The sequence below is a fragment of the Bubalus kerabau genome, chromosome 15 (genome assembly GCF_029407905.1).
Source record: "Bubalus kerabau isolate K-KA32 ecotype Philippines breed swamp buffalo chromosome 15, PCC_UOA_SB_1v2, whole genome shotgun sequence".
Classification (NCBI taxonomy): Eukaryota; Metazoa; Chordata; class Mammalia; order Artiodactyla; family Bovidae; genus Bubalus; species Bubalus kerabau.
In genome coordinates this window covers 83725843-83745797 of record NC_073638.1, presented here as the reverse complement: position 1 = coordinate 83745797, position 19955 = coordinate 83725843, and the positions used below count along the sequence as shown (strand labels likewise).

At 41.3% G+C, this 19955-nt stretch overlaps 2 protein-coding genes across 2 annotated transcripts; one reads left to right on the top strand and one right to left on the bottom strand.

The window, feature by feature from the left end:
* Positions 1-1908: 1908 nt before the first annotated feature.
* FAM111B (FAM111 trypsin like peptidase B) lies at positions 1909-12701 on the bottom strand. The gene is made up of 3 exons (XM_055547228.1): positions 12377-12701; positions 10582-10697; positions 1909-3497 (listed from the first exon to the last, which is right to left on the bottom strand). Exons 2-3 carry the CDS (start codon positions 10660-10662, stop codon positions 2241-2243), a joined length of 1338 nt encoding a protein of 445 aa, XP_055403203.1. The 5' UTR covers positions 10663-10697; positions 12377-12701; the 3' UTR covers positions 1909-2240.
* Positions 11466-18349, top strand: LOC129627963 (uncharacterized). Its single transcript, XM_055547388.1, has 3 exons — positions 11466-11503; positions 12480-13091; positions 17333-18349. The coding sequence occupies exons 1-3, from the start codon at positions 11466-11468 to the stop codon at positions 17337-17339; spliced, it is 657 nt and encodes a 218-aa protein (XP_055403363.1). The 3' UTR covers positions 17340-18349.
* Positions 18350-19955: the final 1606 nt, after the last annotated feature.

Sequence of the window (19955 nt, the reverse complement as noted above, 5' to 3'; positions counted from 1 at the left end):
AGGTTACACTCCATTTACAGTTATAAAATATCGGCTCTATTTCCTGTGTTGTACAATACATCCTGTAGTCTACCTCACATCCAGTAAGTACTGTACCACCGAACTGAAGTATTTTAAGTGATGCTTGAGATTGCTGAAAAGAAAAAAAGCCAATGAGAGAAAAAAAAATCAATGCTCATTTGAGCTCTAATATGTGTTTTGTACATCCACATGATTCTCTTAAAGTTTTTTTCTAATTGAGAAATAATGTTCATTATACTTTAAAGAAACAGCCCCAAATGTTGAGTTGGCCAAAAAGTTGGTTTTTTTTTTTCATTTTCACCAAGAACTTTACTGAATAATGTATTTACTGCCTTTTGCCATTTTTCAGGCAACTTTATAATACTTTTCATCATAATTCCCAATACTTTTCATGTTTTTGATCAAAGAACTGTTTCAGATGTCTTTTATAGTCTTCCAGGGAATTGAATTTTTTCCATTAAGAGAACTCTGTAAAGACCAAGACAAATGGACATCTGAAATTGCAGTGTCTGATGAAGATGGTGGATGAATGAGAACTTCTCATCTTAACTGTAACAATTTTTGCCTGGTTATCAAAGAAACATGCAGTCTGTGTCATCCTGATGTAAGAGGATGCATTGTCTGTTGACTAATTCTGGATACTTCATGCAAGTGCTGCCTTCAGGTGGCCTAATTCAGAGCAGTACTTATTGGAATTAATCATTTGGTTTTCCAGAAGGAGCTCATAATAGAGGACACCCTTCCAGTCCCACCATATACACACATTATTTCTTTGGACAGAGACTGGCCTTTGGTGGGGTTGGTGGCAGTTCATTTCACTTGCTCCACGATCTCTTCCATTCCGTATTATTGTACAGTATCCACTTTTCACCACCCATTACAATTTGTTTTAATGGCAAGTTTTTGTTAGGTGTCAGTAGAGAATTCCATATGGAAATGCAGTCAAGGTTTTTCTCGCTTAACTTATGTGGAACACAAACATCAAAGTGATGAACACAACCAAGCTGGTGCAAATTATTTTCAATGCTTGATTCGGATATTTTGAGTATGTCAGCTATCTCCTGCGTGATATAACACTGATTGCTCTCGGTTAATGTCTAGATTGGATCACTATTAACATCAATTTGTCTATTAGATCATGGACCATTGTCCAGTGAGAAATCTCCAGCAGACAAATTAGCAAACCACTTTTGACACATATGGTCAGTCACAGCACCTTCTCCATACACTGCACAAATCTTTTTTTTTTTTAAATTTCAATAGTTTTAACCTTACTTGAAATAATAAAGCATAATATGCCAACAATGTTTTCTTCCATCTTCAGTATTAAAATGGCTACACAAAAATTCATAAATTTTGATTTTTTTAAAAATGCCTGCTGATACAACAGCTGTCACAGTATTAATACAATCTAATGAAATCGTTTCAAATGAAGTTTAAGACAACTAAGCACTACTAGAGCCATCATACAGAAAAAAACCAAACCAACTTTTGGCCATCCCAATACTTTAAATCATTGGCATGTGTTTTTGAAAGCAGCATCCTTTTCCTAATATTGCATGGATTCAATCTGATTTTCTTGAGGTGACAGTTCTTGTTTATTATCTTTCTCTTCATTGTGGCTCTCATTTTTCTCTTCTTGTAATAATTTGTACAAGTTCTCATCTTTCTGTTTAATATCACAAAGAATAGATTCCATAGAATAGCCAAATTCAATAAGGGCATAAGCCTTATTTACACGGCTATAAAAATGCCCAAAGCTGTGCATAGCAACCAACTTGCCAGATGCATTAAACACTGGGGAGCCAGAAGACCCACTAGAAAAATAAGTATCATAACTAAGTGTGTTAGTGCTCCACGCCTCTGGCAGGAAACTTCTCTGGGTAAACATAGGGAAAGCATTATAAATGTCTGAACTGAATGTCTGAAACTAGAGTTTCACCAGACACCATAAACCATGGCTCAAAGGAAAGCCAATCAACATCGTTAGGGCAGAACTCTTTATAAGCAAAAGTGACCTTTGCACATGTGCTTATTATATCTGGCCATGACTTTGGCTCTGTACTTTCTCCCACGATGAGGTGTAAAACATGTCTACAGGTGAGAATAAAACCATTATTGAAAACAAAGCAAGTAGCATTGCCTGTGTTTCCATTATTGTCCCATTTCATGAACCCAACTGACTTATTAAGATGAACAAGACGTTCACACATTACAACTTAAACAGAATTTTCAGTCACTTTTCCAAAGTAATTTTTATACATGCTGAATTGTTTAAACGTTGACAGTTTCATTCTCTTCCGTTTTTCCTGAAAATGCTTTTGTATCCGAAGTGCCTCTTTATTAAAATTTGGATACTGATGCATCGTAACTTTGTTCAATATTTGTAAATTCTTTACCCAGAGATTAGTTGTCTCCCTTTGGATTTTCTGAATAGCATATTGCCTACCTAGAGAGAGCCTTCGCCTAACTTGCGTGGTTTTTCTCCTAAGTCTTTTGTAGAGATTATTATTGTAATAACGTTTAATTTTGGAAATGGACCGGCGTGTCTTATGTTTAATATCAAGCCCTAGACTCTGACATGGGAGAATTTTTTCTCTGTTGTGTTCTACATCTTCAGTTTCTCCATCTTTCTCTGGTTCATGGACTTTGCTCTTAGACTGTGTTAAAGCCTGCAGACTGATATCTTCAGTAGCATTTTCATCTTCTGTTTTAATTTTTTTATGGGTACATTTCTTGATAGACAGTTTAAGAATGTCCAATTGTAAGACTTTTCCAGATACTTCATCCACCATGGACTGTTTTCCATAAATTTTATTGTGACCTTCTATTACTGTCCATTCAAGTGTGTCTAGATCTGAGAGAAATCGGCCATCATTGCAAAGGGCTTCTTTGATAGTCTCACCCTTCAAGGCATAGACACAAAGTGTAGTTCCTCGTTCATGAAGTTCCTTAATCACAACAATCTTCTTTATGGTCTTCCTAATAGCAACAACTTGAAAAAGAATGCATTCAGTGTCTGGATTTTCACATGGGCGTAATAACTGATCATCTTTCTGGTTACTTGTTCTTTGACCAAATGTTATTTTCAAATGGGAACCACTAGGTAGGCATCTGAGAGGCATTCCTAAATTTATATACGCTTTTATTATTTCTTCTTCATAAACGATGTTCTTATTTACATGTTTTTTCATCCTTTCACTGAAATAGTCATGAGCACTCAGAACTGAATAGATATTCTCATTGGGTCCACCAAATGCTGTAAACACACTACGGTCTGACTTCCTGAAGTGTTCATTCAAACTAAAGGTGAAATGACATTTTTCACTGGTGTTCACACATGGGTTCTGTCGTTCAGAGGATGTTTCATGCTCACTGACTTCACTTTTAACTTTAATGGTGCTGTTACATTCTCGTATGTCAGACAGAGACTGATCAACAGGTGTGCCAGAACATGCCTCCTCTATGACAGTATCCTTAGAAAAGGAAAGATTAAAAATTTAGTAAGGATCACCTTTAATAATAATGTCCCATGCCTTTTGAATTATAAAATCAAAATATACCATGCTGCATATGAGTTCATGTTTCACTAAGCAGTCTGTCAGTGCTTCTGCATATCATTAAACAACCTTTGAAAACACAGTTTGAGGAGCTATATGATAGTTCACTGTACAATAGTTTTTAATCCATTTTTCTGTTGCTGGCTATTTAGATTTCTAATTTTTTTACTATTCTAAATATGACAAACTTTTCTATACACAAAACACTTTGTCTAAAGTCTTAAAATATTTTCCTATGCTAGATTCCCAGCAGTGGAAATAGATTATAAATGTACTTCACCACATACACTGCCAAACTGCTTTGTCGGAAGGTCACATCAATTCACCCTCCCCGTTCTTTCCTTATTGCCCAAGGAAATCAGTATTATGGTTAATTCTTCAAAAGGATTTGAGTACTACCATTTTAAAGGTTTGGTAACTGGGAGATATAGCTTGACTTTTTTTTACATTTATATTTATTTACTTACTAACAAAGCTGGTTTAACACATCACTTGGACATTTGAAGTACAACCTTTTAAAAAATTCCTGTGAAATATTTACTGTCCAGTTTATTCTGTACATGGTATCAACAGCACTAAGGAAAGATACTAACATGATTAATAAATCACAGGATTGGGCAGGTATACAAATCCATATTCAAAACGTATTATATAATCAGTTGGCAATAGCCTAGGAAAAAGTATTTTGATAATCTGCTGGCAACAAATTCTTTAGGGACATATGCGTATAGTGGCTCAGATGGCAAAGGAACTGCCTGCAATGCAGGAGACAAGGGTTCAATCCTTGTGTTGGGAAGATACCCTGGAAAAGGAAATGGCAACTCACTGCAGTATTCCTGCCTGGAGAATTCCATGGACAGAGAAGCCTGGTGGGCTATAGTTCATGGGGTCACAGAGTTGGATAGGACTGAGCAACTAACACACACATATAAGTAGCATACTCTTTAGCTTTGTGTGTTTTTGATTTTTGCACAAATGAATCTTTTGAATATGTCTCTTTTTTTTAGTTTTATTTATTTTACTTTATAATATTGTATTTGTTTTGCCATACATTGACTTGAATCTGCCATAGGTGTACATGTGTTCCCCATCCTGAACGCCCCTCCCACCTCCCTCCCCATCCCATCCCTCTGGGTCATCCCAGTGCACCAGCCCCAAGCACCTGTATCATGCATCAAACCTGGACTGGTGGCTCATTTCACATATGATAATTTACATGTTTCAATACCATTCACCCATATCATCCCACCCTCACCCTCTCCCACAGAGTCCAAAAGACTGTTCAATACATCTGTGTCTCTCTTGCTGTCTCACATAAATGAATATGTCTTTTGTGATTTGTTCCACTATTTTTTTAACGTTCTTTCCAGTTGATGGAGCTTTAAATTCACTTTCACACTTAAATAGAATCCACTGAAGAAATTAACTGGTTATGTGCATTTCAGTTATTTCTAGTTTTTTTTTTTTTTTTCTATCAACTACAGTAGTACGGTTCTGCTGTGAATATCTATTCATATGTTTCCTGGCGCAGATGTGCAAGAGTGTCTCTTGGGAATAGATTAGGAGCTGAATAGCTCAACTTCTGGAATACACATACTCACCATTATTAAATACTGTCAAATTATTTACTAAATGGTTGTACCACTTTACACCTCTGCCAGTGGGAAACAGGAGTTCTCACTGCCTCCACCTCCTTATCAAAACATGGTATTCCCAAACTTTTAAAGTTTGCCAATCTTGTGAATATGAAATGGCACCTTTCAAAAAAAATTTCACTGGGGTATAGTTGATTTACAATGTTGTGATAATTTCAGGGGTACAGCAAACCTAATCATGTATACATACATATATATCCACTCTTTTGTTAAGATTCTTTTCCCATGTAGACATTACAGAGCACTGAGTATAATTCCCCATGTATACAGCAGGCTATTATTAGTTATCTACTTTATATATGTGCTTAGTTGCTTAGTCATTTGCGACTCTTTGCGATGCCATGGACTATAGCCCACCAGGCTCCTCTGTCCATGGGGATTCTCCAAGCAAGAATACTGGAGTGTGTTGCCATGCCCTCTGCCAGGGGATCTTCCCAATCCAGGGATTGAACCCGGGTATCTTGCACTGCAGGCAGATTCTTTACTGTCTGAGCCACCAGGGAAGCCCAACTTTATATATAGTAGTGTGCATATGTCACTCCAAATCTCCCAATTTATCCCTCCCCTGAAATGGCATCTTGTTGGTAGTTTAATAAGTTTAGTAACTTCTGCCTGTTCATGTCTTTTACCCATTTTTCTATTGGATTATTTTAATTATTGAAATTACTTTATATATCCTAGACACATATTATTTATTCATCATATGTAATAAAAATCTATTCTCTGAGTTTGTGGACTTCCCAGGTGGCTCAGATGGTAAAGAATCTGCCTGCAAAGCAGGAGACCCAGGTTGGATTCTTGGATCAGGAAGATCCCCAGGAGAAGGAAATGGCAACCCACTCCAGTATTCTTGCCTGGGAAATCTCATGGACAGAAGTGCCTGGAAAGCTACAGCCCATAGGGTCACAAAGAGTAGGACACAACTCACTTTCTTTCACTTTCTGAGTTTGTGGATTGCTTTTCATATCAGTTCAGTTCAGTCGCTCAGTTGTGTCCAACTCTTTGCGACACCATGAATTGCAGTACGCCAGGCCTCCCTGTCCATCACAAACTCACGGAGTTCACTCAAACTCACATCCATCGAGTCAGTGATGCCATCCAGCCATCTCATCCTCTGTCATCCCCTTTTCCTCCTGCCCCCAATCCCTCCCAGCATCAGAGTCTTTTCCAATGAGTCAACTCTTCGCATGAGGTGGCCAAAGTACTGGAGTTTCAGCTTTAGCATCATTCCTTCCAAAGAACACCTAGGACCGATCTCCTTTAGAATGGACTGGTTGGATCTCCTTGCAGTCCAAGGGACTCTCAAGAGTCTTCTCCAACACCACAGTTCTAAAGCATCAATTCTTAGGCGCTCAGCTGTCTTCACAGTCCAACTCTCACATCCATATATGACCACAGGAAAAACCATAGCCTTGACTAGACGGACTTGGTTGGCAAAGTAATGTCTCTGCTTTTGAATATGCTATCTAGGTTGGTCATAACTTTGCTTTCGAGGAGTAAGTGTCTTTTAATTTCATGGTTGCAATCACCATCTGCACTGTTTTTGGAGCCCAGAAAAATAAAGTCTGACACTGTTTCCCCATCTATTTCCCATGAAGTGATGGGACCAGATGCCATGATCTTCGTTTTCTGAATGTTGAGCTTTAAGCCAACTTTTTCACTCTCCTCTTTCACTTTCATCAAGAGGCTCTTTAGTTCCTCTTCACTTTCTGCCGTAAGGGTGGTGTCTTCTGCATATCTGAGGTTATTGATATTTCTCCCAGCAATCTTGATTCCAGCTTGTGCTTCTTCCAGCCCAGCATTTCTCATGATGTACTCTGCATACAAGTTAAATAGCAGGGTGACAATATACAGTCTTGACGTACTCATTTTCCTATTTGGAACCAGTGTGTTCTTCCATGTCCGGTTCTAACTGTTGCTTCCTGACCTGCATATAGGTTTCTCAAGAGGCAGGTCAGGTGGTCTGGTATTCCCATCTCTTTCAGAATTTTCCACAGTTTATTGTGATCCACACAGTCAAAGGCTTTGGCATGGTCAATAAAGCAGAAATAGATTTTTTCTGGAATTCTCATGCTTTTTCCATGACCAGCAGATGTTGGCAATTTGATCTCTGGTTCCTCTGCCTTTTCTAAAACCAGCTTGAACATCTGGAAGTTCATGGTTCACGTATTGCTGAAGTCTGGCTTGGAGAATTTTGAGCATTACTTTACTAGCATGTGAGATGAGTGCAACTGTGTGGTAGTTTGAGTATTCTTTGGCATTGCCTTTCTTTGGGATTGGAATGAAAACTGACCTTTTCCAGTCCTGTGGCCACTGCTGAGTTTTCCAAATTTGCTGGCATGTTGAGTGCAGCACTTTTACAGCATCATCTTTCAGGATTTGAAATAGCTTAACTGGAATTCCATCACCTCCACTAGCTTTGTTCGTAGTGATGCTTTCTAAGGTGCACTTGACTTCACATTCCAGATGTCTGGCTCTAGGTGAGTGATCATACCATCATGATTATCTTGGCCATGACAATCTTTTTTGTACAGTTCTTCTGTGTATTCTTGCCACCTCTTCTTAATACCTTCTGCTTCTGTTAGGTCCATATTATTTCTGTCCTTTATGAGCCCATCTTTGCATGAAATGTTCCCTTGGTATCTCTAATTTTCTTGAAGAGATCTCTAGTCTTTCCCATTCTGTTGTTTTCCTCTATTTCCTTGCATTGATCGCTGAGGAAGGCTTTCTTATCTCTCCTTGCTATTCTTTGGAACTTGGATTCAGAGGCTCATATCTTTCCTTTTCTCCTTTGCTCTTCGCTTCTCTTCTTTTCACAGCTATTTGTAAGGCCTCCCCAGACAGCCATTTTGCTTTTTTGCATTTATTTCCCATGGGTATGGTCTTGATCTTTGTCTCCTGTACAATGTCATGAACCTCTGTCCATAGTTCATCAGGCACTCTATCTATCAGATCTAGTCCCTTAAATTTATTTCTCACTTCCACTGTATAATCATAAGGAATTTGATTTAGGTCATACTTGAATGGTCTAGTGGTTTTCCCTACTTTCTTCAATTTAAGTCTGAATTTGGCAATAAGGAGTTCATGATCTGAGCCCCAGTCAGCTCCCAGTCTTGTTTTTGCTGACTGTATAGAGCTCCTCCATTTTTGACTGCAAAGAATATAATCCATCTGATTTCAGTATTGACCATCTGTTGATGTCCATGTGTAGTCTTCTCTTGTGTTGTTGGAAGAGGGTGTTTGCTATGACCAGTGCGTTCTCTTGGCAAAACTCTATTAGCCTTTGCCCTGCTTCATTCCGTATTCCAAGGCCAAATTTGCCTGTTACTCCAGGTATTTCTTGACTTCCTTCTATTGCACTCCAGTCCCCTATAATGAAAAGGAAATATTTTTTGGGTGTTAGTTCTAAAAGGTCTTGTAGGTCTTCATAGAACCGTTCAACTTCAGCTTCTTCAGCGTTACTGGTTGGGGCATAGACTTGGATTACTGTGATATTGAATGGTTTGCTTTGGAAATGAACAGAGATCATTCTGTCGTTTTTGAGACTGCATCCAAGTACTGCATTTTGGACTGTTTTGTTGACTATGATGGCTACTCTATTTCTTCTAAGGGATTCCTGCCCACAGTAGTAGATATAACGGTCATCTGAGTTAAATTCACTTATTCCAGTCCATTTTAGTTCACTGATTCCTAGAATGTTGACATTCACTCTTGCCATCTCCTGTTTGACCACTTCCAATTTGCCTTGATTCTTGGACCTAACATTCCAGGTTCCTATGCAATATTGCTCTTTACAGCATTGGACCTTGCTTCTATCACCAGTCACATCTGCAACTAGGTATTGTTTTTGCTTTGGCTCCAACCCTTTATTCTTTCTGGAGTTATTTCTCCACGGATCTCCAGTATCATATTGGGCACCTACCAACCTGGGGAGTTCCTCTCTCAGTATCCTAGCATTTTGCCTTTTCATACTGTTCATGGGGTTCTCAAGGCAGAATACTTAAGTGGTTTGCCATTCCCTTCTCCAGTGGACCATATTCTGTCAGACCTCTCCACCATGACTCGACTGTCTTGGATGGCCCCACACAGCATGGCTTAGTTTCATTGAGTTAAACAAGGCTGTGGTCAGTGTGATTAGATTGACTAGTTTTCTGTGATTATGGTTTGTGTGTCTGCCCTGTGATGCCTCTCGCAGCACTTACTGTTTTACCTGGGTTTCTCTTACCTTGGATATGGGGAAGAAGCTATTAGGTGGTATCAATACTGCTGGTATACAGACCACAGTTTGAGAAGGATGGAGTTCCTTAACCTAGAGTAGCAGTTTGTAACTTTCTGCAATGATAGAAATGTTCTATATCTGCTTTGTTCAATATGGCAGCCATGAGCCACATATGGCTTCTGAGCACTTGAAATGTGGTTAGTGCATAAAGAAAATTAATTTTAAATTTCATTTACCTTTAATCCAATGAACCATTTTTGTTATTTCAAAGTTAGATGATTTTCCCCTGACAAAATGTTTTTACTGATATAGTCTACTGTGATCTTGTACTATATGTATTCCCAGTATTACTTGCCTACTATGTTCTTGAATTCTCCTTACATACCGTCAAATATAGCTATACTATTTCTCAAATAGGTTTGCTTGGGTACATGACTTTACCCAGACTATTCCCTTATATTTGATCCACCTACCTTGTAAAATTGTGGCCAGTCTCTAAGATATTTCTCACATGACATAACTTTAATTTCTTGAGTCTCAATTAAACACTCTTTTCTCTACACTCTAAAAGCACTTGTTTATATTTTGATTTAGTATTATTATTTTGCATACTTTGAGGCAAACTGTGTGTTGGTCCAAAATTGCGTTCTGAAGTCTGATTGCCTGGGTTCGAATCCTTGCTCTGAAGTCCATTACTTTTGCAATTTTAAGAAAAGTGAGGGTCAGTTTCTCTATTTAGGGATGATAATTTCTATTGCAAAGAGTTTTATTAAATATTAAAGGAGATAATCCATAGAAAGTGACAAGCCTAATTCCAAGTACTCAGTAATTTCTCAGTACACATTAACTACCTTATTATTTTTGCCCATCTATATTTCCAATGATACTGAGTGTCTATACTGTCACCTTGCTGTTTAACAAGGTATTCTTTGCTTTGTTAATTCATATACTATCATTTTGTTTTTACACAAACACTTATATGTATGATCTCCCTAAATATATTTTAAACAATATATGAGAAGGGGTTATAATTGCCATTCTTTATACACTTATCCCCTTCAAGGATCCTAAGACAGTTCTATAGTTAGAGTGCCATCCCAGCAAAGTTGTTTAGAAGTACACACACCTTTGATGCTTCAGGTCTGGTACTCTGGTCATTTCCTGTAGCACTGAATGATGTATTCTCTTCAGTCTTCATGAAATCCATGATAAGTCCCAAGAGAATATGACTTTCTTCCACTACTGGCCAAGACAGAGAAACACGATTGAATTTACCAACCCCTTAATGACTAAAACAATAAAACACAAGATATATGAAATAATAAGTTTCAAACACTGGTTATCAGGCAGGGCACAACAGTGATCTCTGACCCCTAAGAGAGAGAGAGAGAAATCAGAGGCAGGACCTAGAGACATCTAGCTTGCTGCCTGGGGAGCATCTCTAGGCTGTATCTCAGGGAAGGGAGACACAAGCAGAGCCTGGCACTTTCCCCAAGTTGGGAAGACAAGCTAAGAGTCCTGGTGGGCCCAGGAGGCTGGAGTTTGTAGGGCTACAGTACTAGAGAGCTACAGCTACACAGAGTGTTAGAGATCTGTAGTGGGCACCCCTGAAGTTTCAGCTGACTAGTGGTCTGTTTCTCACACTCAACTGAGAACAGTTTCTGTTTCCCACACTCAGCTGAGAATAGTTTCTGTTTCTCATGCTCAACTGACAATAATTTGTGTTCCCAAAAGTCAAACTGCAAAACTTCATAATTCATAACATATTAGGTATTGACAAAGGTATTGCCTCTAAAGTGGGACAAAATTAGCCATAGACCAAAGACTGCTCTGGTCCCACCTGACACAATTTAAAAGCAAGCTTTGGAAGCGTAAAACTTTTCCACTAACACAACTAGAACAAAGCTCAAGAATGATGATAGGAATAGAAACATTTCTAGCACCCATATATGTGAAATTGACAAAGTTTGATATCCAGTACAATTCTGAGGCAGAAAAATAAGATCCACAATGAGGAAAGAAATCAATGAACAGAAACGTATCCAGAAGTGACTCAGATGATAGAACTAGTAGACAAGAACATTAAAATGGTTATTATCTTGGATTTCTTGCCAAACAAAGTGACAGGGACCTGACTTGCCCTTCAGTCTGAAAGCAAAAGAAGACAATAAGCTAAACAGATGGAACAAGAATTTGCAAGGAACTAGACATCATGCAATTCGTGGCAGTGACAAATGAAGGGCATCCTGTGATGACTCCAGCTGATTGCCTTGAGAGATTCCAGGCCAGGGTGCCATGAGGGGCAGCCAGGCAGGGCCCGTTGGCATTCCTGACTTGAGAAGACAGCTGAGAGACCAAGGTGTCAGGAGTTCAAAAGACACAGAAAAGAGAGACCTGCACAGAGGGAAGTCCGGATATATGAACACTCCGAGGCATTCAGCTGAGAACTGATCACAACAGCAACGGCAGAACTACCCGGGGCCAGGAGAGAACCTCCACAATCCATCAAACCTTCGCGAGGTGATACTCCTTTTAGAAATCTCAGTTTCCTCATTTGTAAATTAAGGAGCTCGGCTGAAACTTGTATTGGTCCTGAGAATTCTCCCCTCTGAATTTTTTTTTTTTTTTAAAGAAGAAGAAGATACCCGAATCCCATCCTCACTACGCTTGGGATGCAGTTATGGGAATCTCCACTATTAAATCAACTTTAACCACCACCACCCCCCCTTCCACGCCCAAGGCACACAAACGTTAACTGGAATAGCTCCCTAGACTATCTGGAAGTGTCTTTCCAGGTGTAAAACTCTTGACCTCTGAACCTGGGGAGGCGGTTACCACAAGAGAAAACTGCTTATGCCCCCTCCCTCCAAAATTTTCTTGGATCTGGGCTGAGATCCTTCTAACTGGCGCCCTTGACAAACCTGCGCCTCGCCGCCCCAAGAACTCCACGTCCTCCTCAAGATCAGAGGAGCCCCTCACAGAAGCGGAGAATCTGCCCCAGCGGTGAGGATGATGGCGGGACAGGGATCCGCGATCCCGGCTGCCAGGACGGCGTTCGGCGGGGAATCTTCACGCGCGAAAGCGGAATCCAGTTATCCCCAACCGTCTGGCCAATGGGAGGCCAGATTGCGGAGGTCGTCTGCCCTCATGGACAGCAGCTCTCCCCCTGCAGAAGCCGATTGGCCAAGCCACTGAGAGCTGCGGCCGGAAAAGGTGGATGCGGACCCGGTGGCGGGACGGTTCGCGCGTAGGGAGACGCGCGCCCAGAGCGTCAAGAGGAACCGCCTCCGGCCGGTCCATTCGCGCGAGACCCATCGCTCTTGCCACAGTCCGCGTCCTTGTTCCGGGTCGGGCTTCGAGCCGTCCTGTCCCTTCATCCAGCCCGCCCATCCGCGTCCGCTGCTGTCAGGAGTGGGCGGAGTCGGCGGACTCACCAGGCCCCGCAGGGCCGGTTACACGGCGGCTGCGCGGAGCGCGGGGCAAAGCGCTTGGCCTCCGGAGCCGCAAGGCCAATAGCGCGGCCCGGCGGTGCAGGGAGATCGGCCGTCACGGCTCTTCGGCTACTGTCGGGCGGGCGGCGGCTGTGGACTGGGCTCTGGAGAGGCTCCCCACCCAATCCGTGGGGACGTCGGCGCGGTGAGCTTCGTCAGCTTCCAGCGCAGAAATGTATCAAAGCAGGCAGCCGAGTTTCTGTCTCTAACAAAGGAGCCAGCTTAGCTTAGAACTCGTTGCTTAGAACTCGTTGCAACACGGGTCCTCCAGCCAGGAGGAAGAGACCAGCTTTCCTGGTTCCCAGGCCCTGCATGGGTATATGCAGAATTTTCTAGTCCCAAGGGAGGGCTCCAGAATTAGGCGTTTCCAAACTGACGACCAAAGAAGGGGCTTGAGAAAACATCGTACAGTTTAAGAAACAATAGGAGGGGATGCCTTCAGTATTAGGTGCTGTTTTGGAAAAGCTGGTCAGAGAAGGGGAGAACACAGTTGATACGTGAAATTGGTGACAACGCTTTTGAAATAGATGTTTATGTAAAAGTCGATGATGTTGGAATAGTACTGAAAGCTTTTCCTAACTTGGCTTAATGTAAAATATATACAGAGCAACTATAATCAGTGCTTAAATTCCAGGTATTCAGTGGGATTTGGAGAGAGTAAACTTTAGAAGTGTTACTGTAAAAAGCTAGAAGAAAAGAAGAGAAAAACTGAGAGTTTCATCAAATCGCTGTTATTCCTTAAATCATCTTAGAGCATATAGGTGACTGATAGTAACATACGTAGATGGAGAATGAATTATTGCACAAGGGACTTACAGATTCTCTTATCTTTGTAGACCTTGGAGATGTTAAAAACTTGTAAAAAGGAAGAAGCAGTAGAGAATGGTGCTATTGAAGTTGCCTGACATTTCTAGGGACAGAGAATTTGTCCTGGAAAGGAACATACCTTAAGGAGCACATGTATTTGTCATTACCACTAAGCACCTTGTGGGCTGGGTTTTATTATAAATTGAAGATTTATTCTAACAGTTTGAAACAAGAGTGTAATATAATCTGACTTTTAAAAAAACCACTGGCAGCTGTATGGACCAAAAACTCTAGGGGGCAAGAGTGGATGCAGATGAAGAAAGCAATTAGGAGGAGGTTCTTCCAACTTTCCACCAATGTGGGAGGCACAGCTCGCACTGGTAGTGGTGGAGGTGTGAATACTGGTTGGATTCTACATGTATTTATTTATTTATTTTGATTTTTGGCTGCACTTCAAGGGGTGGGGGAATCTTAGTTACCTGACCAGGGATTGGATCCATGCCCCCTTCAGTGGAAACCTAGAGTCCACTGTGTAAATGGAGGAAGTCCCTGTATATATTTTGAAGGGCAAACCCATGAGCTTTGTGTATGGATGGGGGGGTTCAAGAAACAAGAGAAAAAGAGGGTTCAGTCATGATTTCTGGGCTTTTGACTTGAGTAAATGGAGTAAGGATAAAGTCTCCCTTAATTGGTGTGAGAAATCCAGGGAAGGAGCTGCTGCCGGCTTGTGTGTCTGTGAATTCTACTTTTGACATATTGACTTAGAGATACTAATCCACTCCAACTGAATAACAAGTGAAATGAAAGAATTCACATTCAATACGTGATAGTGAATACCCAGGGAGTGTCAGGAAGGGGCATAGAACTGACCATGGCAAGGAATAACAGACTAAAGTGGAAGAAGGACAGAGACATAATGACAGAGAAGCTTCAACTTCATGATAGTAATGACTTTGGCCATTAACTAAGAACATTTGAGATGCAGTGAAAAGGCAAAAGATAAGAAGCTTATGGAAGCTTCCTGATGGGAGAGACAGGGGGAAAGTGGGTCTTGTTCTGATGGCGGGGCCATGCTCAGTAAATATTTTTTTTCAATTAATTAATTTATTTTAATTGTAGGTTAATTATTTTACAATATTGTAGTGGTTTTGCCATACATTGACATGAATCAGCCATGGGTGTACATGTGTTCCCCATCCTGAACCACCCCCCCCCACCACCACCTCCCTCCTCATCCCATCCCTCAGGGTCATTCCAGTGCACCAGCCCTGAGCACCCTGTCTCATGCATCAAATCTGGACTGGAGATCTGTTTCATATATAATAATCAGTAAATCTTTAATTCAATTTTCTACTGATGGATGGGGCTGTGTTTCCTCCCTGTTGTTTGACCTGAGACCAAACTATGGTGGAGGTAATGAAGAAAATGGCTACTTCCTTCAAAAGGTCTCATGCATACACTACTGCACTCAGTGCCCCCAACCCTGTAGCAGGCCACTGCTGACCCACGCCTCCGCTGGAGACTCCTGGACACTCACTAGCAAGTCTGGGTCAGTCTCTTGTGGGGTCACTGCTCCTTTCTCCTGGGTCCTGGTGCACACAAGGTTTTGTTTGTGACCTTCAAAAAGAAGCAGGGCAAAGGCCAACAGTTTTGCCAAGAGAACGCACTGGTCATAGCAAACACCCTCTTCCAACAATACAAGAGAAGATTCTACACATGGACATCACCAGATGGTCAATACCAAAATCAAATTGATTATATTCTTTGCAGCCAAAGATGGAGAAGCTCTATACAGTCAGCAAAAACAAGAGGAGCTGACTGTGGCTCAGATCATGAATGCCTTATTGCCAAATTCTGACTTAAATTGAAGAAAGTAGGGAAAACCACTAGACCATTCAAGTATGACCTAAATCAAATTCCTTATGATTATACAGTGGAAGTGAGAAATAGATTCAAGGGATTAGATCTGAAAGACAGGTGCCTGAAGAACTATGGACAGAAGTTTGTGACATTGTACAGGAGGCAGGGATCAAGACCATCCCCAAGAAAAAGAAATGCAAAAAGGCAAAATGGTTGTCTGAGGAGGCCCTACAAATAGCTGTGAAAAGAAGAGAAGCGAAAAGCAAAGGAGAAAAAGAAAGATGTACCCATTTGAATGCAAAGTTCCAAAGAATAGAAAGAAAAGATAAGAAAGACTTCCTCAGTGATCAATGCAAAGAAACAGGAAAACAACAGAATAGGAAAGACTAGAGATCTCTTCAAAAAAATTAGAGATACCAAGGGAACATTTCATGCAAAGATGGGCACAATAAAGGACAGAAATGGTATGGACCTAACAGAAACAGACAATATTAAGAAGAGGTGGCAAGAATGCACAGAAGAACTGTACCAGATAACCATGGTGGTGTGATCAACCTACCTAGAGCCAGACATCCTGATGCGAACTCAAGTGGGTCTTAGGACGCATCTCTACGAGCAAAGCTAGTGGAGGTGATGGAATTCCAGTTGAGCTCCTTCACATCCTAAAAGATGATTCTGTGAAAGTGCTGCACTCAATATGCCAGCAAATTTGGAAAACTCAGCAGTGGCCACAGGATGGAAAAGGTCAGTTTTCATTCCAATCCCAAAGAAAGGCAATGCCCAAGAATGTTCAAACTACCACACAATTGCACTCATCTCACACACTAACAAAGTAATGCTCAAAATTCTCCAAGCCAGGTTTCAACAGTACATGAGGTGTGAACTTCCAGATGTTCAAACTGGATTTAAAAGAGGCAGAGGAACCAGAGGTCAAATTGCCAAAATCCACTAGATCATCAAAAAAGCAAGAGAGTTCCAGAAAAACATCTACTTCTGCTTTATTGACTCCACCAAAGCATTTGACTGTGTGTCACAACAAACTGTGGATAATTCTTCAAGTGATGGGGATACCAGACCACCTTATCTGGCTCCTGAGAAATCTGTATGCATGTCACAAAGCAACAGTTAGAACTGGACATGGAACAACAGACTGGTTCAAAATTGGGAAAGGAGTAAGTCAAGGCTGTATATTGTCACCCTGCTTATTTAACTTATATGCAGTACATCATGCGAAATGCTGGGCTGAATGAAGCACAAGCGGGAATCAAGATTGCAAGGAGAAATATCAATAACCTCAGGTACACACATGACCCCACCCTTATGGCAAAGAGTGAAAGTGGAGTCGCTCAGTCGTGTCCGACTCTTTGTGACCCCATGGACTGTAGCCCACCAGGCTCCTCCATCCATGGGATTCTCCAGGCAAGAGGACTGGAGTGGGTTGCCATTTCCTTCTCCAGGGGAGCTTTCTGACCCAGGGACTGAACCCAGGTCTCCCCCATTGTAGGCAGACGCTTTACTCTCTGAGTCACCAGGGAAGTGAAGAAGAACTAAAGAGCCTCTTGATGAAAGTAAAGGAGGAGAGTGAAAAAGTTGGCTTAAAACTCAACATTCAGAAAACTAAGATCATGGCATCAGGTCCCATCACTTCATGGCAAATAGATGGGGAAACAGTGGAAACAGTGGCTGACTTTATTTTTTTGCACTCCAAAATCACTGCAGATGGTGACTGCCGCTGTAGGAAGCAAGTACAAGAGAGAAAAAGCAGACCCCAGGAAAAGGATGGGAAAGCATTATCAACCTTGCTGACCAGACACCTCAAGACATAGGACTCTTGGATTAAGCCCAGAGGGAACAGAAAAACATCTTGAAAGCAGGATGTGTGCCTGGAGGTGGAAAGCCATCATCAGACTGTTCCATGACCGGGCGTCTCTGAGTCAAATGTTTTTCTCATCTGGAGCTTTGTTATTGAGACAGCAACCTAAATCATTAGTACAAGTAAATCTTTCTTAGTTCATCTTTATGTTACATTCCTAGCCTGTCTTAACAGCCTTGTGGCTCCATATGCTTCTGAGAGCGCGTTTTCCCTTGCACGGACTCCCCCGCCTGCAAATATGTAATAAAGCTGACTTGATCAGTTTGGGCACCTTCGCCTAGGAGTGGTGTTGGTCTCCTGATCCTCGCTTTCAGTTCTTGTGTCTTTCTCATTCTTTCGCCGTATTGTGCTTTCTGAAAACCCTGGCTTGTTGAGCCGGACTCGACAAGTGGCATGGGAACAGGAACCTGAAAGCGAAACCAGCCTAGGAGGCTCAGCTCCGAGCGGAGCGGCGGAGAACGCAGGGAAATCCCTCCGGTGCGGTGGACAATGCAAGTACTTGGTAAGTACACCCCCGTGGATTTGTCAATCAGGGTAACAAAGGGGCAAAATCCTTCTAAGCATGCAGAATATATGCAAGTCTTAAAGACTTTAATGAAAAGCTCGGGAGTGCTAGTCTCTCAGTCTGCTTTTAAAGACTTTATTTTCTGCTAATGAAAAACATTGCTATTGGCTTGATCTGGCTAGAGGAACTTTAAGGTATAAAGAATGGCAAGAAGTAATGCGTTGCTTGCGCGGAGCTTATCAAAGTGGAGACAAATACCCTTGTCAGTGCGGTCATTAGGAAATCTCATTAGCACGGCTTTGGGCACAATAGAATCGGAGGTTTTGGAGTCTGATTGATGATTCCACTTCTCAAATGAATAGAGGCGGATTTAGAAGAAGAGTTACATATATATGACAATAGTGACTCAGAGGAGGAGGAAAAAACCTTTAAAAGCAAAAAATTTTTAAGGGAAATGTTATAAAAGTAATGAACAAATTTTGTTTGCTAGAACAGCTCGCCCGTCTGCACCCCCCCCCTCCCCACTGGGTGAGCCTTCTACTTTTGATCCGAGACTCCTTGGGAAGATTGTTTTATGTTAAAGCCACAAGTAACCATTCCCAATACCATCTCTCCCTTTCATAGGGGAGTTCATGTGGCTCAGTCACAAGGTGATGAAGATGCGTTAGCTCTTCCTGGAATAGTGATACAGGTTCCACCCGGACCTCAATTCCCAAATGGAGGATTAAATTTATAACCCTTTATCTTTCAAAACTATTAAAGAGATCAAACAGGCTTGTACTCAGTATGGAACGAATTCTCCTTATACTACGGGGGTGATCCAAGGTTTGCCACAGGCAGAAAGATTGATCCCTCATGATTGGGAGGGAGATGGTTGTTAGGACTTGTTTAACTACTTGGGAATTTTTACAATTTAGGACTGGTGGCAAGATGAGGCTAGTTAGCAAGCTCATAGTAATGCAGCCACTAATCCTCCCATTAACATTTCTTTAGAACAATTGATGGGATCTGGTGCATATTTTGGAGTTCAAGCCCAATTACAATTTGATGATCAAGTACTCATCAAGTGAGTGATGATCAAGTACTCAGCAAGTAGGAATGATATGCTTAAAAGCCTGGGAAAAAGTCAATCCTCCAGGACAGGCCAGTCCATCATTTACTCAAACAATCTAATGGAGAGACATATGTAGACTTCATTGCACTATTACGTCAAAATTTAACCCAAACTATTTCTCAGCCAGGACTGAGAGATTTGTTATTACAGATTCTTGCTTATGATAATGCCAATTCAGAATGTCAAAAGGCTATTCAGCCACTAAAAGCTCACGGTGCTGCTTTTGAAGGAATATTTAAAGGCTTGTCATGATAGTGGGCCGGAGCCATATAAAATGCAATTATTGGCTCCAGCATTATCTAAAGGGAAAAGAGGAAATGACACTCTGTGCCATCAATGTGGAAAAATTGGACATATTAAGAGAGATTGGAAAGAAAAAAGATTTAAAAATGCTAAACAAGAAAATGAGACTCCAGGCTTATGTCCAAAATGCAAAAAAGGAAATCAATGGACAAATCAATACAGATCTAAATATCATAAAGATGGGACATTCCCAAAATGTAATGTGGGGCCTGGCTTGAGGCCCGCAAAACAATCCAAGTGCTTGGAAGACTGTTCCTTTTGTGTTTACAGCCCAGGCCCCCCAAAACAATCTGTCTATGACCTGCTCCAGCTACATCAGGGAGCGTAGCATTAGACATGGGAAGATTCAACAGTTCCCATTTTTGTGAATGACTCAGCTTGGCTTCCTGGCCCCTATGATCAAAGTCTCCCAGATAAACCAGAAGAAGAGGGATATATATTAAATATTTACACCATTGGGTCTGAAAATACCCCTATTTGCATTGGACATGGAGCTGCTGCTGCTAAGTCGCTTCATTTGGGTCTGACTCTGTGTGATCCCATAGAT